This window comes from Pelecanus crispus, unplaced genomic scaffold, assembly GCF_030463565.1.
Source record: "Pelecanus crispus isolate bPelCri1 unplaced genomic scaffold, bPelCri1.pri SCAFFOLD_47, whole genome shotgun sequence".
Lineage (NCBI taxonomy): Eukaryota > Metazoa > Chordata > Aves > Pelecaniformes > Pelecanidae > Pelecanus > Pelecanus crispus.
In genome coordinates, this window is record NW_027461483.1 from 153,530 (window position 1) to 169,937 (window position 16,408).

Genomic DNA, 16,408 nt, shown 5'->3' on the forward strand with positions numbered 1-16,408 from the left:
CCTTTCAGGACCTGAGGCAGGGTGCATCTCTCTCACAACCGGCATTTTTCTCTCCCTGAGATCCCCCCCCCCCCGTCCTTCTCTGGCCCCTTCCCAGCACAGCCCCTGGCCCTACCGAGCACTGGCACTGCAGCCTCCACTGCCTTGCGCTCTCCAGCCACCTCTGCCCTGAGGCAGGTGTTGCTTCCCTGCCAGCATCTCCCCTCCCCGGCCTTCCCCCAGGCTGCTCTTTCCCAGCTCAGGGCTGGCTCTTGGCTTTCCCTCTGGCAGGGCCTACTTCTCTGCCTGTCCTGAGGCTGCAGTGGCCAGGCGCTCCCACCCCCCAGCTCAGCCCCTGGCCCCAGCCAGATGCACACTCTCAGAGCAAAGAGCCAAAGCCCCACTTTCCCATAGGAAAGGCATCCACCTCCTATAACCCTCTAAAGCCTCGATTCTCTGCCCCTGCAACACTTTCCCTGTTGCCCCATGACTACTCACATGGACCACGTCATCAAAGCAGGCAGAGGTCTCCTCTGCCTCCAGAAGGGTTTCTATAAGATGCCCCAGATCTTCCATGCTTCTCCTGTGCAGAACCTGAAAGCAGGAAAGGAGAGCTGAGTTTCTGCATCATGGGGACTACCAGTGCGCACTGAGGTGGCATCCTGACCCAGAGGTGGGCAGGCAGTGGCCAGTGGGTACCTGCATGTTCACCGCTGCCCTCACTATCTTCCTTCTCTTGTTCATCCGCTCCTTGGAAGGATAGGACAAGACACTCTGGCAGCACACTGCCAGCAGGTTGCAATTTTCCGCCCTGCTCAGAGGTGGCCTCAGCTTGCTGGCCAGAGGAAAAAGGAAGAGAAAAGAGAAAGGAGATTGACTAGCTCTCTCCAGAGCGGCTTAAAGCACAACTGGGTTCCTCCTAAACAAGGGCCCTGTATCCAACACCCCCAGCCCATGCCAGCAAGCACTGCCTTCAGCTCCAGCAATTCCTGCCACATCCCAGGCAGCAGGCAACCTCCCACCCGCAGGTTAAGGGGGCTCCCTGGAGCTCCCTTCTTTTGGAGACACCCAAAATGGGGAACACCCTCCCACTCCACAGCCCCAGCAGCTCCCGGCCCCATGCTCAAGGCCACTGGGGCTGTCCCAGCCAGCTGGGATGGAGTACAATGGGAGTCCCCAGAGCCCGGGGAACAGACCTCACCTCAACTCCTCCAGGGCCTGAAACACTCCATACACTAGGGAGCCCCAGGGCTCCCCCTTTATCCAGTCCTGCAAGTCCCAGAAAGACAAATGCAGAGTTGGCAGCAGGCAGAGACAGGGGACAGCCCTCCTGCCTCCCCTGGGGACAGGCTCTGTTGCCAGGCCTGGGCAGACACTGCCCCGTCACCCCCACGGATCCCCAAAGGCACCACAGGAGCGACCCTGCTCCGCAGCCAGCTAGCACCAGCACCCAGCAGCCCCACTGGCTCAGGACACAGCTGCAGGAGCTTGCATGAAGTCAAGAGTCCATCGTGCCTCTGGGGAAACCAGTCTGATGGCACAGCCCAAAACCCCCCCATGTGACTGCCCTGGCTACGGGCGCTCACCAGCAGGGTCTGCGTTGCCTCCTGCTTTGAGGAGAGCTCAAAGTTGCTGCAGTCGCCCACAGCCTGGATGGCACAGCTGACCTCAGTGATGCTCTGCACCAGGGCGAGCTTGAGCTGCAAGTCCTGAGGCCAAAGACAGAAAAGCACCCCTTGAACTCTTTGAAGGGCTGAGAGGTGGCAGGTGAGCGTGGGCAGGGGGAACCAAAAGGGGGGGTTGGATCTGTACGTTGAGGACAAACCCTTCCTTGGGGGATCTTTAGAAAAAGACCATCCATCTCGGTATGCCCCAGCCCCTAGGGGCTGGAGCTGGGGCACCCAGGCATCCCCGCCCTGTGTGCTCCATGCTCCTACCCTCTGTTTGGCTCTGGAGAGCCGCAGGATGTTGCCCATGATTTCTTTATCCACACGGGTGAGCAGCTGCTCCTTGGGGGCATGCAGCGCAATGCCGCTGTAGGTGTGCATGAGAGCAGCGCGAATGCCCTGGGCTTTCTCCTTCTTCCACCGCTGTACCTGTGTTGACAGAGATGCCCTGAGACATCAGCCCCGAGACTCCTGCGGGCTCCTGCAGCAGGCCCTGCTCCGGCACCTTCACCAGCTCCTTGTTTCCCTGGGCACCTCCCAGCAGCTCCCCAAGCTGCTCCTTGAGCTGCGGGAGCTCCGGGACTGGGAGCTGTTCCCATCCTGCAGCTTGGGTTCTTGCATGGGGATGGGGAGGAGGGTGCAGCCAGCATTGCACACGCTGCTGGCTGTTTTACCACTGATTTGAGAGGTCAGGGAGCTGTCTGGAACCTTTCAGTGGAAAGGTATCTGACATCGCTTGTCATGGTCCTGCTCAGAGATGCCCAGCCTGTGCAGGTCAGTGGCGCAGAGGAGCCCAGTCTGCTTGCCTCCCCAGACCAGGCTGCACTGCTCTCTCTGCAAGGCCGTGCCCTGCCCAGAAAGGTTTCCCCACAGTCCCCAGGTGGGGAGCAGAGCCAGCGAGACCTCACCAGACTCCTGCTCCTGGCCCTCAGCTTTGAGGAAGGGACAGAGGGTCACACTGTGCCCACCCCATCTTGTTGCTAGCTCCTGCTGAAGTTCAGTCAGGGGCAACGTGGCTGCCAGCAAGGAACCACTGCAGCTGCCCCAGCTGGGTGGCTCTGATCCACCAGGTGTCAAAGCCCATCGTTTCCAAAGACACCTCAGGGGCCCCAATGCCAGGACGTCCCCTCTGAAAAACAGGTCTCAGGTAGCTCTTACAAGAGGGCTAATCTGAAGGCAGCTGCCCCGGTTTGGCTGCTGCAGGTGTGGAAGTGGAAATAAGGCTGAAAAAGGAAAGCCAAGCAGCAGAACCCTGGAGCCTTTACCTTCCAGCCCGTGGAAGTCTGATAGAACCAGCCTCTGGTGAAAGCAGCAGAGAACATAGTCACTGTGTCCAGGACCAAGTGGAAGTGGCTCTCGGCAGCATGGGACACAACAGAAATCATTCCCTGCAACCACAGAGTAACAGAGAGTTGGCTCCAGCCCATGCACTTGGCTGTGGCCAGTGACAATAGCCTGACAAGATGTTGCAGCAAGGGGGAAACGGCAGCGATGTGGAAATCAAGGAGATATGGAGCTGGGCCAGCAGCAGCCCGCCCTCTCCCCCAGGAACAGGCAGGGCATGCTCAGGACATGAGCATCACCTCACCTGGGCCTCAGACAGCTCCACGGGGCTTGTCTCCTGGAGGAACCTCAACACCTGCCCTTGGACGTGTCTGAGGTCCCGACAAGCTGCCAGCGCTGTCCCAAGAGCCTTGTACAGGAAAAACTGAAAGAGAAGAGGCCAAACCCAAGATGCAGTCACGGCCCGACCCATCAGGAGAGGGCTGGCCCCAGATGGACCCAACCGCCCCGGGAGCAGGCAGGGCCAGCTGCGGTGTCAGGCTGTAGCCAGCCACTGGGGCAGCCTGGGGAAAGTGCCTTTTGAGGGTGAGGGAACAGGAAGCAGTGAAAACCGCCTGTGTGGGCAGAGCAGTGGCGCCGGCCCCAGCCCTGGCACGGGGCAGGAGACGCACCTTCTCCCAGGAGCTGGGGGCAGAGCTGCCCAGCTGCTGGCTCAGCTCCTGGCTCAGGCCCACAGTCCAGGCCTTGTCCTCAATGGGCTCCAGCGATGCTCGCAGGAACTGGGGTGAACAGGAGAGGAAGCAAGTGTTCCCCTGCCCTTGGCCAGGGCCCTTTCCACACTCGTATGTCCCGGGATGCTGCTGGGGAAGAGCTGCCGGGAACAGCAGTCTCTTCCCCCACCCCACGCTCTTTTCGCCAGCCTCCCTCTTCCTCTAACACCTCAGGCGAGACCCCCCAGCACACCAGACATAGAGGAGGAGGCAGTGCTAAGGCACGTGCCACAGCGTTAGAGGGCATTAGCCATCAGCCATGGCACGTGTGCAGACAGCAGCTCCTCTGAGCGGGCAGGCACCTACTGCGGGGGGAGGCACAGGGTGCTCATGAGGTACCCCCACCTCCTGCTGCCTACACAAGCAGCCCCGAGCTTCCTCCCACAAGTTTGTCTGCTCCCTCTTCTCCCCCTCTATTTCTGACACCCCCGCAAGGATGCTGTACCTTAAGCACACGGTGCTCCCACTCTGCAGAGTCCACGGAGCTCTCGGTTTTTCCTAGAAAGCAAGAGGAAGCAAAAGCTCTTGCTGCTATTTAAGCTCACACCAAAGACAAGCCCTGTGGTCTCCTCTGCGGTCAGACCGCCCAAAAGTCCCAGGCCATCAGGCTAGAAGGCACCTACATCAAAGTCTTTGTGAGGCCAAAGACACAGGAAGGATCCCAGGGGCATCTGTCAGGGCCACTGATTCAAGCTGGGGAAGGACATACTGACCGCAGCTGATCCCCACTGCTTGACGGCAGCTCCCAGAACAACTCCGACCACTGAGACACAGCACGCACCAGCAACACGCATTTTCTCCTTAATGACCCACCGCTTTCTGCCCATTTGTAGCCCTTCTCCCAGGCTACTGCCAAGGACGGCTGCTACAAACCTGGCCTGGCCTGGGGACTTGGTCCTCCAAAGCCAAGGCCTGCACCCGCTCCAGGAGCACCAGTCCTGTCCCTCCCCCAAAGACCATCCTGGGCAGGACATGGAGGTGCCACCAAGACCTGCCATCCAAGGAGACATCAACGGCCCCACCCATTCCCTGGGCTGAATTGACACCAGGGGTCAGCTGCCCCCAGCCTCAGTGCTGGCTCCCTGGAACAGGAAAGGCAACAGAGCAAGTCCTGGGGACATGAGGACAATTCTCCTCCATCACGCTGAGAAGCTGCATTTTCCTCCCCCCACCCCCAGCCTCTCCCTCACCACCCGCACTTTACCTTCCAGGTACTGCAGCAGGAGGGGGATCTCAGTCGCCCACACTGGCCCCAAGGCTCTGTGGATCCAGCCGTGGAGAGCCTGCAGCAGCTGCAAGGCAGCGACCGTGCGTTCGCTGCTCGCGTAAGGAGCCGCTGCCACCACCTAGGCAAGGGCAGGAGAGAAGGGTCACTCCTGCTGCCAGAGCCACAGCTTCTCCCGGGAGGGAGGGAGGGAGGGAGCCTGGTGCCACTCGGCCAGCAGCAGGCAGCCGATGGCTTCACCTGGGGTGCTGCCAGCCCCAAGAGTAGAGTGGGATCCCCAATGGGCTCGGGCAGGCTCGGCATGCTGCCTCCTCCTCGGGGGCTCCCAGCACTGGCCTTAACAGCACATCCGCCCTGGGCTCTCCCACCACCCCTGGCCAGAAAAGCTCTTTCCCCAGGGCCCCACTACTCACCAGCAGTCGAGTCAACAGGGCCTGGGGAGCCGGCAGCTGGGCTGCGGGGAGGAAGAAAGGCTGGGTGAGCCGACAAGCCCCCACCGTGCTCTGCCCCGTGCACCTCCGATGCCCCACACAGGGCTGAGGGCTGCGAGCAGCTGCACTGCCACAGCGCTGGCCCGGGGGGGCTCCCCAGGGCTGCCCAGCATGAGATGAAGGCAGCTCATGGCCAGGAATGAGTCCTGGCTCACCAGCAGAGTGCTGCGAGCAGGAGAGCCAGGCCTCTGCACCGGGCAAGGTGCAGCAGCACCTGCTTCTACCCTTTGGTTTTCCTGGGCTCCTGCTCAGGGCTGGTCGGGTGCAGGGAGACACAGGCTGGCCCGGCCCCTGGCCAAACCCAGCCGCACTCACTGGGGCTCCTACCTTGCTCCTGGGAGTCCATGCCATCCAGATCTTCCTCTTCTTCCTTGCACCCTGCTCTCTCCCATCTCTCAACTAGGGCTCGGAGACAGCAGGAGAGCGGGATCAGCATGCCGCTGTACTGGGCTGGCACCACGTACTGCAGCAGCCTTGGCCACAGGAGCTGCAGAGAAGCAGCGGGCAGTTTGCCACATTGGCATTTCCACTCAGCTCAAAGACAAAAAGGGTGGTCTGCGTTTCCCTGAGCCTTGTGCACTTCAGCACACATGAGGGGAGAGGTTCAGGGCATGGGGGTGCATGAGGAAAAACATCCCGAAGGCAAGAGGAAGCCACAGCAGCAGGGCAGAGGGTGACTTACTTTGGTCATCCCTCTCAGAGAGACATCCAGCGAGCTCAGGATGTCCATGCACAGGGCTTGAAGAGCTCCATCCTCTTGGGTTTCGCAGGCAAAAAGGCCTCCTGCCACCTGTAAGACAGAGTTGGCAAAATCCCCATTACTCTCGGCTCCTGACTGAGACAGCTCAGGCACAACTCACCAGTGCTCCTGTGCCAGCCTCCTGGCAGCACTGATCTCCTGAAAGGGGAACAAGGACAGCCGGACCCAGCTCAAGGACCAGGTCCCGGACCCTGGGAAGGACTGGAAGCCTGGGAGCAGAGAGCGACGCTGCTTGTCTGCACAGTCCCCCAGGGCCTAAATGCTGCTCTCATGCCAGCAAAGCAGAGGTGAGGAACGTGCCCTTCAGCATTGTTGTAACTCGGTGCCAGCCCTGGCAGGAGCACGCTCAGCCCGACAGATGCAGAGGAGCACGCAGAAGCCCTTTCCTTTGCCCTGCTCCCAAAGCAGAGCCTCCCCAAGCCTCAGAGCAAAGTGACACACACAGATCTCCCAGCTAGAGGGAAGCTTCAGCCAGAGGGAAGATCCTCAGCAAGTCAGTGGGAGGCTCAGCCATCCCCAGCTTTCATCTCCTGGGCACCCAGCTGGAAATGCTCATGGAAGGGATGGCCAAATGGCCTGTCCCCTTGCCAGAAGGGATGCAGGCCCCCAGACTGCTATTGGATGGGCAGGGTGTGTTTTGGAGGGCTAGGGCACAAGAACACCACAGAAATCTCCTCTAGCCAGGCCCACCTGTCTGCACTGGCTGTGTTTTGCTGATTGTCCATGAGCATTTAAGGATGAAGGATGTCCTGTCCCTACCAGCCCCTCCCTTTGCAAGGTGGCTTTGCAGAAGGCGCCTGTGGGCACAGCTCAGCCCATGGGGTGTGCAGGCAGCCCCACAGTCCTGGGTGGCATGCCCGGGTGCAAACCCACATCATCCACTGACATCTCCACCAACATCAGCACAGACGCCCACAAGGAACAGCCATTGGGAGGCCACTCCGATGGCAGTGCCAACCCTGATGGCCCTGCAGCGTTGAGCTCTCCATGGCCAAAGATGCTTGCAGGAGCTCTCAGCGCAGTCAAGGCACCGGTCAAAGCTCTGAGTGTCCTGCTCTGCCCTTACCAGTCTGCCCGAGGTCCGTCTGAACTCGATGAAGATGTGCCCCACCACATCCCATGCCCAGCGGCTCTCTGAGCCGGAGCTGAGCAGCTCCCTGATGAACTCCAGAACTGCCCTTCGCACCTGCCAGGAGAGAGTGAGGTTACGATCCTCCTGTTCAAAATCCAAAAGGAAGATGCCTTTGCTTGGGGGCAGCCTTTGTGGCTCAGGGAGAGATGATGAGTGCACGGCAGCAGCTTTCACTCCTGGCACCAGGGCTGGGCTTTAGCACCAGGCTGGATGGGCATTTGCCCCACAGAGCACAGCAACCTGCCTGCTCCACTCTGCCAGCTCTCCCCGGGGAGGAGCCATCACCCACCACCTGGGCGACGTGCTGGCGCTTTCCCAGGCACTCCAGCTCTGCCCCGAGGGTTTCTCTGCCTCCCCTGGTGGCACTGTCCCTTCCCAAACCAGCTCACCTGGGCACTGGGGTTGTTGCACACGGATCGCACGGCCTCCACCACCTGGGGCAGCTTCTCTCTTGTCGCAGGTGCTGGAAGACATACAGAGAGGTGTGCGTTGAGGCACAGCCTAGATGGCAGAAGGGATCCCTTGAAGATACCAAGTTTTTCGCACACCAACGGGACAGAAAAGTGGGGTCTGACTGACTTCACAGGAGGCAGTGGCATAGCCAGAGCAACTCTGTTTCTACAGGCACAGCTATTTTATAGGGACTGAAAGCTATGGTAATATGGTAACACAGAAGACAAGACAAATGGCGTGGATACAAGCAGCTCCTGTGCACACCAGCCCACCCGCCAGCCTGCCCATGTTACTGAGCTTGGAGCATCGTCCCTGGTGTGCCGCCATTTCTAACTGCTGGGGGAGTGCTTGAGCCTTGTTGCAGGGTGCCAGCTCTGCTGGGGGACCTGCTCTTTGTAGCTCCTTTTGGGTGCAGGTGCACCACTTTCAGCCCATTCCTGCTCTCAGCCCAGCAGCCCCAACCCCTGCCTTGTGTCCCTGGTCCGTGGCACTGACCATCAGAGTGGGCCAGGGCTCCCAGCAGGCCCAGGGCTGCCACGCAACTGGCTTCGCTCCCACCGCTCAGCTGGGAGTGTAGAAACACAACCGTCTCCTCAGGGCAGCTTTGCGCTGTGGGGAAGAAATCACATTCTGCGTTAGCAGGCAGCTGCCCCTGACCGCCAAGGACAGGGAGAGAGCTGCCATGGCACGGCGGGGCATCGCCCAGCCTCCTCTCCTTACCCTGCAGCATGATGCAGCGGGATAGCACTGCCTTATGGGCTGGGCCAGGCTCCTTGGTCACATCAGAGAGCTGTGGGAACAAGGTCCATTTTAGAGAAAGTCACATCAGTGTTGACAGGGACTGAAAAGAAACAGTGCTCTCTGCTCGCCTCTCCCAGGGCACTCTGGGCACAGGATCCACAGCCAAAACCCAGCCCACACCACAGTGGCCCCGGGCACACACAGAGGTTTGCAGCAGCCCAGGCTGCCCAGGAGCTGAGACTGAGCAGCGTTAAAAGGCTGCCCTTAGGGTGCCAACGCTCCAGAGTCCGCCTGCAACTTGGCCAAGAGGGAAATTGCTGTGGGAACCGGGCTGCCCCTCAGGCCCATTCCAAACAGCCAGGATCAGGCCTCCTGCAGCCTTAAGGTGGCACCTAGGTGACAAATCCTGGCATCCTCCTGGCCTGCAGGAAAGTCCTGGCGGAGGGACACCCTGCCAGGTTCTGCCCTGTCCTGCCCTGCCCTGCCCTGCCAGCCAGCAGGTCTTTCCCCTCCATGGCAATCAGGTGTGCAGGCCCCAGGCTGGCGGCAGGGCGCAGGCTCCCCTTACCTGGCGGTGCACAGCGGTGCTGATGGCAAGAGCTGTGCCCTGTGGGATGGGCGTCTGAACTCCCTCCAGTATCTCCAGGACATAGCTGAGGCTCTACAAGAGAACAGGGGAGGAAGAGGAGGCTAAAGGCACCTGGGAAAGGAGAAACCCAGCACATCTGGGATAAGGGGAGTCCCTAGCACCAGCTCCCAGGGAAAGCCCCAAACCCTCCTAAATGGGGCTTCTTGCTTGCAGCATCAGGAGGGTCTCTTTCCTCTGAACAGAGCCCAGTGTTGACAATTCAGTTTCCCGGCACTTCCCACTCATCAGACCTTGCCCTTCACTGGACAGGATTGGACATGGCCCTGGGCGTTAGGGCAAAGCTCTTTCCGCACACAGAGCCCCAGGGAGGTGGCAATGCCTCATTTCCTGAGAAGATGAGCCGCAGGGACTCTTGCCTCTCTCGTGCCCCCCTGGGTTTCTCTTTTCTTGTCCAAAGAGCCCAGGAAGCCTCAGGCTTCCTCTGATCTCCTTGTTCCTTCTCTAAGGGCGTCCCAGCTCCTCCTGGCACCCCACAGCTCCCCAGCCCCTCGTGGCACTCTCATAGATGCCCCCCAGGAGCCACGCTGAGCCTTGCGCAAGACCTCACCTTGGTGACCCGGGAGGTGTCTCGGACCTCCTGGTATTGGTGCAGGAGCCAGAGGAGCTGCTCACAGGCATGCTCTCGGTTCTGCTCCTCATGCAGAAGGACCCCCATCATGGCAGCCACTGCCCCGAGGACAGCCTGCTTGTCCTGAAGAGAGAAGGGAGAGGCTCTGCTTAGAGGGCTGAAGGTCTGCCTAGTGCTCAGCATCCCCTGGACACCAGTCTGTCCTTCCCACTGGGAGGGGTTTCCTTTCCTTTCTGCCCTGCTGGAGAAGGGCTCACTCCAGAGAGGAAAGAGCACTTCCCCATGCTGATACCCCACCCTTCCTGCAGAAAGGCCCCAGGACTTGGCTGCTTCCTGCCAGGGAGCCCCTAGTCTCAGGCACGGTGCCGACAGGCTCCTGGCTTGGGGTGCCTTGTCACTCAGACCACTCCCTCCCCTCGCCCCTCTGCTCGCACCCAACTGAGCACAGACAGACCCACCAACGTGGATGTCTCTGCTGTGGACCCAGGCGTGGAAAGCAGCACTTCTCACCTCTTCATCCTTGCAGTCCAGCCGATTTACCACCACATAGCGGAACACCGGGTAAATGGCTTCACAGAAGTGTGCTACCCCCTTGAGAGGGAACGGGCATTGCTCCCGGTTGCCAAAGTATGTATTGACTGCTTTTGACCATTGCTCAAGAACTGCACCAGGAGAAAGGAAAAGGGAGCATGTGAGAGTCTGCAGCAGGGACGGTCCCTTGCATCCACGCCCAAGCCTGCTTTAAGGACAGTCCCAGGCTCCAGCAGGGCTCAGCCCAGGACCAGATCTGGATCTGAGGGCAATCTGTGCTCTTGAGGCATCTGGATTCAAACACCCCATTGTTTCGCTCCTCCTCGCTCTTGCACCTTCTCCTCCTCAAATGGCCTGTTCCCCTCCAGCATTTCTCACTGCAGCCCCTTCCCTTCCCCACACACATGCCCTTTCAGAGCACGGATTTTAATCCCAGAGGAAAGCAGGGGAACAGAAGCCATGGAAAAGGACCTAGGAGTTCCTCTGTGCAGCGCCACCATGTCCTGCCCTCAGGAACCTCCTGGGCTTCCCCTCTCCTTCTGCATACTCACAGGAGTTTGGGAATACCAAGGCTTGACCTCGCTGCAGGCTGCACCCACCATGTTCCCTCTGAGATCCCATGAAGGCATTGAAGGCCACCCCAGCCCTGCCCCAGGGGCCCCGGCCAAGGAGCTGACACTCACCACTGCAGACAACGTGCAAGATCTGGCCACTCCCCACCTGGCTCAGCACAGTGCGCAGGGCGAGCAGCGTCATCCCCATGAAGGGGATGCACCGCAGGGCTGCAGAGAAGGCAGGGACAGAGGGACCAAGGTCAGTGATAGACATGGGAGACTGGGGTCGATCTCTGGCAAGGCTGGGGCTGCTGGGCCATGCAGGGCATGCCAGAGGGCATGGGGAGGGCTGCCTTCCCCAAGGGGAACACAGGAAAGCCCTTTGGGGAAATGGGGAGGAGAGTGGGGGACAGACACCCCACGGGTTTGTTTCCAACAGGTGCCCACCCTTCAGGAACTGGGATTGGGCTGGTAAGGCAGAGCTGCCAGCTGGCCCTGGCTTGGAGCAAGGAGGCACAGCAACTCCATAGCCCCCCAGTTCAACACAGAGTGTTTAGGGAGGGGGAGGATCCCTTCTCGCTATTATCACAGACCCCTACCCAAACCAGGAGGCCGAGGGTGCCGTACCATAGCTGCGGGCCATTTTGCCCAAGGTGAGGAGCACAGTCTCATCAGGGACCTTCCCCATGGCCTTCAGGTGGCTCTGGAGCTCAGACATGACAAAGTGGAAGTGGGAGCGGGCCAGAGCCACCAGGACATCGCTAGCGGCCGTCTTCACATCACCTGTCACACCCTGCAAAAGCATCACAGGCTAAACACTCCCAAGAAAAAGGCTGAGGCATTCAGACAGGCTGAATGACCCCATGTCCTCTGTGAAACCCCTTGGGGCAGCTGTGCTCAGGGCCAGGCAGCTGCTGCCTCTTGCTCCCTAGGGTAGGCGAGTAGCTCCCTTGCAAGACAAGGGAGGCATTTCCCCGGCACAGCCCCGTGCCACTGGCTCCTCTCCATGGAGATGCCAGGAACAAATTGTTGCAGACTTGAAACCCCCCTGGGACCTCTCTGTGGGGCTGGTGGGTTCCCATGGCTCTTCCTCAAGGCAGGAGGAATAACCTTGAGCTTGAACCCAGCTCTCTCTCAGTTAGAAACAGCCCCAAGTCCGCGTGTCTGCACAGCTCTCTGCATCCCCTCGCCAAATTCCCTGTAATGACGAGTCCCCAGAATCTCTTCCCTTAGGACCTCCGCTGGGTCTGAATAACCACGGAACATCTCTGCGCCACTCTGTATTTCCCCCCAAACCAGGGGCAGAGGCAGGCTGCTTTGGTGGCCTTGAAAGAGGACAAGCTCACCTGGGCTGCTCGCATGTCACTGGATGCCTCTGCTATTAGGCGGTTCACGACACCGCTTGTCAAACAGCCATCATCTCCCTGCAAGATCCTCTCCAGCTCCCGGTATGTCTCCACTCGGTCACCCTGGGGACAGACCACAAAGGGGAGTGATGGGACTTGCTTTGCCCTCTTTTCCAGGGAGCCACGAGAGAGACCTGCTGCCCCCCAAATCGTCTGTGTGACATGGGCACGAGGTACGAGCTGCAGGCATCAGTCAGGACAGCCATGGGCAACACTAAGATCTTCCGCAGCGCCTCTGATGCTAGCAGAGAGCCAGATAGGGAGATCAACTCCACCAGGGTAAATGGCCGTGCAGGAGCCAAGGAAGTCACTCCTGAGGATGGGGGATGGTGGAGGTCAGAGGGAAAGTGCCAGGCGAGGAAGGGTGTGACTGTTCACTCAACTCCTGCCTAGGTTTTGGCTAACCCAGCTCATGCTAAGGCCTCATGTATACTGGGAGCAGCACCATTAGGTCAAAGCAAGAGCACCATATAGGCAGGGCAGGCGGCCAGAAAGAGCTAAAGGGCCATGATGCAGCCATTATCACCTGCAGATTGCTGTCTGCGGCAGGCATTGTCTTTTGTCTAGCAGTTTCCTCAGAGTCCACTACTTTATGGAAATGGCATAGACCAAACCTCCAAGCTGGAGGGTATAAAACATCAGCTTACTCAAAAAGCTTTTGAAGCGGATCCAACAGCAGCTGAGCGGCTGAAGCTTTCATGCTTCCTGGTGTGATAGAGGGGATCCCTGCACTGTGACGGAGGAGGGATGAGCCCTCTCACCGTCGGCTAGGTAACTAATTCTTTTTTTTTGCTCATAGGTGCACTACATTAACAGTTATGGGTTGTAAGTTTTGAAACTTATGACTTGACCGGTTAAGAAGTGAATTCATGTGATAGACTAGTCTGGGCAAAAGGGGATTGAGCACCCCTGTTCATCGAGTTCATGTAGTGTATTTCTTAATGAGCTCATAAAATAAAATTTAGATCAGGGAGTATGTTGTCCTGTAAATTTGAGAGCTCCAAAGAGACTGTGACAAAGGGGAAGGCTTGGGAACGAGACCATGGCCCGAGGAGGGGAAGCCACGAGCACTCTGCACCTTGGGGCACAGCATTGCTCCTCACACTGGCAGGAGCACTGGTTCTGGGACAGTTCCCAAACCAAAGCTAAGGAGGGGCCTTGGACACTTGGACAAAGGTGCCGGAGAGATGCTGAGATTTATGCCAGAGGCTTTGCCTTGCCCAGGAGTGTGCTGCGAGCTCCTGGGGAAAGGAGTGGGGAACAGTGGCCTTAGTCCAGCTTGAGCAGCAGGATTAGCGCCTGGGGACAAAGAGCCTGCAGGAGTGCAGAGGTGCCGTCAGGTGAAATCCCCCTCTGCCCTGGCTCCCTGGGGAAGCCAGGGGCAAGGAGGGGAGCCCTCAACCCCCGCCCCGCCTTACCTCATGGTCTTGCAGCTGCTTTAGCAGAGAAGTCCCAACGGCCGCAAAGGTAGTGACGGCCGCAGGGACAGTCCCTGTTGCCCTGCCTCCATCCTCAGAATGCACAGGTCTGGCCTGGGAACATATGCATGGGCACAGAGCTGGAAGAAAAGAAAGAAAAGTATTGCTGGCTGCAGGGCTTCACACCAAGGAGGGGTAAGGAGGCAGGAGGGCAGTCAGTGGGATGATGGGAGAGAGTCTTCCCCGCACTGCAGCACTGGGAAGACCACCTTGGGGGACTGGGCCCATTCTGGGCTCCCCAGTGACAGAACAGCAGCAATGTGCTGGAGCAAGTTCAGTGAGGGGGCCCCAAGCTGGAGAGGGGATGGACATGGGGCTCTGTGAGGAGAGGCCAGGAGGGCTGGGCAGCCCCAACAAGAGACAGCTAGGCCAGGTTGTCTCTGAGCAGTCCCCAGCTGCCCCATGGAGGGCAGGGAGAGGATGGAGCCAGAGCCCTCTCAGAGGTGCCTGGCAGCAAGATGAGAGGTGATGGGGATGCAGCCCCTAGCACCTGGCTGGGACAGACACTGCCTCCAGTAGGCGTCAGCCCCTAACCTCCCACCAGCCCCTCACCTCTCAGCACTCTCATCCTCCTCATGGCAGCAGGATCTCCCAGATCAGTGCACTGCTCTCTCTGGGCAAAAGCCATGAGAAACTGGGGCAGCACCAGCCCCAGGAGGAAGATATAGAGCCTGGCCATTGTGACCCCCCTGTGGGGTGTGGCACCTCACAGAGGGCTGCTGTGACACAAGGTCACAGGGACACATGCTGGGGACACACCATGGGGCAGGGACCACACACGGCAGCATCCTGGGGACCCCCACAGGCCCAGAAATGCAGGATTTCCCCATTCTCCATCACTTGAATTCACTCATGGTCCTCAAATAGCTTTAGCAAAGACTTTCTGCAGACAGCCCTTCCCAGCTCTGTCCTTGATCCATGTCCCCCTCCAGGAAGCCATCCCTGGAAACATTCAAGGTCAGGTTTGACAGGGCTCTGAGTAACCTGATCTAGTTGAAGACGTTCCTGCTCATTGCAGGGGGATTAGACTAGATGAGCTTTAAAGGTCCCTTCCAACACAAACTATTCTATGATTCTATGACCTGAGGCAATGTGGTCTCAAGGGGACTGTGGTGGTGCACACACACCACCCCCCCACGCCTTATTCCTCTTTCTCTTCAACCGCTTTATGATCTCAGGAATTCCAGGCCACTATTTTTGTGTAGCGAGTTAGTCAGTTAAGCGCCCCTTAATTGTACCAGAAACTCCTACATGGCTGAAGCAGAGAGCAGCCCTGTCCTTATCAAAATCTTTGTATTATCGCTAACAGGGGAAGTGAGAACAGCTACCCCTGACAGACTTGAAACAGAGTGGTATCATCGTTACTGGAATTCCAGCAACTACTGATCTGAATTGTGGCTCAGATGGAAATTTACTGGTGATTAAAGTCAATCATCTCACAATCCTATAAACAGCAGTCCTAAGTGAGGCCCTTTGAGCTCTCCTGGACTGCCATGGGCTGCACCAGCATCTCCCTCCAAGTGCAATGCCTCTCAGAGCTAGCAAAATCTTAAAGTTTGCTAAAACCAGAAATCCATTGCTGAAGACCGACAGCGGAGCCTGGGCTGAAACCCTTCACTCCTCGAGGCTCAACCCTCACCCGTTGAGAAATGCCAAGACATTAGACGCGAGTATTTCATTGACCTTGAGGGGAATTTTTAACAGGTATACCATTTTTACATATGTATTCATGTTTGTGTGTATGCATGTGTGAATCAGTTTAAGCAGTCTGTAGATGTACGATTTAGTTTCCAAGTGAGTCTTATACTGCTGCCTTATCCTTATTCCTATAAACCGTTGACCAAGTCTGAGACTAAGAGTGGACCCAGCCGCACCTCGACTCCTCTCTGAGAAGGAGTTTAGAAAGCAAAGGGGTCTATTCTGAACCTCGTGACTCAGCGGGAGGGTCCTCCTTATCCCCTGCATACACAATCATGAATCACTTTATGAATCATTCCAACTCAGTGTAACTTAATTTTCCTTTATGCACTTCCACGTAGTAATAGAGTGAACCTTGCCATCTTCGAATCTTTAACTAAGTCACTGTTTTGACCAGTTTTCTCTAATCACTTTGTTAATCACTGATGACTGAGTGCTATTAAAATATTACAATCAAATCCTGCGATTTGCTACCAGTAAATTCTAAACTGCTACTAAATCAAGCTGTGTAAAGTCACTCATTCACAATAAATTGACATAATCAGCAGGATTCATAAACCTGCATTCGTGACAGGGACTGACCTGGCCTTTGCCCTCTGCATTTTTGTGCCCTGTTTTTCTCCAAAGAGGAGGATCCCGCCTGTGTCCGTGTGTGCCCTCCCCTATGTCTCCTCCAAGAACGTTTGCTCCCACTCTCCAGCCAGGACCAAACTAGGCAGAAACTTGAGACCTCCAACCCATCAGACCCAACTGTGTCACAAAAAGACAAAGGAGACTTGTATTCAAATGGAATATCTGTTTGCTGGACTGTGGATGAGCATGGGACAGCTGACCTTCCTAGAAGGTTTCTCAGCTCAAATCCAGACGAAAGGATGACCAGAACTGCCATCTCTACTAGAGTAGGAGATGCACACATATCCAAGCCCTTCATGCTACTGGGCTGGCATAGGATTGCATGTGGGTTCAGAAAGAAATTACCCTACAGTCCTTAGGTCTCTTTGAAAGGGTCGATATGTGCACAT

At 57.7% G+C, this 16,408-nt stretch overlaps 1 protein-coding gene across 1 annotated transcript in view; it reads right to left on the reverse strand.

Moving 5' to 3' along the window:
* The window catches only part of LOC142597056 (maestro heat-like repeat-containing protein family member 2B), a 33,428-nt gene extending 19,061 nt beyond the window's left edge, over positions 1–14,367 (reverse strand). Inside the window, exons 1-25 of the mRNA XM_075727491.1 lie at positions 14,241–14,367; positions 13,629–13,768; positions 12,151–12,273; positions 11,432–11,597; positions 10,934–11,032; positions 10,230–10,381; positions 9,699–9,842; positions 9,071–9,163; positions 8,482–8,551; positions 8,257–8,370; positions 7,698–7,771; positions 7,243–7,362; positions 6,099–6,206; positions 5,744–5,903; positions 5,339–5,379; positions 4,905–5,046; positions 4,146–4,198; positions 3,602–3,709; positions 3,235–3,354; positions 2,912–3,034; positions 1,917–2,075; positions 1,566–1,688; positions 1,181–1,248; positions 679–814; positions 478–573 (exon numbers count right to left, since the gene is read on the reverse strand). Of these exons, the coding sequence (XP_075583606.1) occupies positions 478–573; positions 679–814; positions 1,181–1,248; positions 1,566–1,688; positions 1,917–2,075; positions 2,912–3,034; positions 3,235–3,354; positions 3,602–3,709; positions 4,146–4,198; positions 4,905–5,046; positions 5,339–5,379; positions 5,744–5,903; positions 6,099–6,206; positions 7,243–7,362; positions 7,698–7,771; positions 8,257–8,370; positions 8,482–8,551; positions 9,071–9,163; positions 9,699–9,842; positions 10,230–10,381; positions 10,934–11,032; positions 11,432–11,597; positions 12,151–12,273; positions 13,629–13,768; positions 14,241–14,367 (2,859 nt within the window). The remainder of the gene's footprint in view (positions 1–477; positions 574–678; positions 815–1,180; positions 1,249–1,565; positions 1,689–1,916; positions 2,076–2,911; positions 3,035–3,234; positions 3,355–3,601; positions 3,710–4,145; positions 4,199–4,904; positions 5,047–5,338; positions 5,380–5,743; positions 5,904–6,098; positions 6,207–7,242; positions 7,363–7,697; positions 7,772–8,256; positions 8,371–8,481; positions 8,552–9,070; positions 9,164–9,698; positions 9,843–10,229; positions 10,382–10,933; positions 11,033–11,431; positions 11,598–12,150; positions 12,274–13,628; positions 13,769–14,240) is intronic.
* Positions 14,368–16,408: the final 2,041 nt, after the last annotated feature.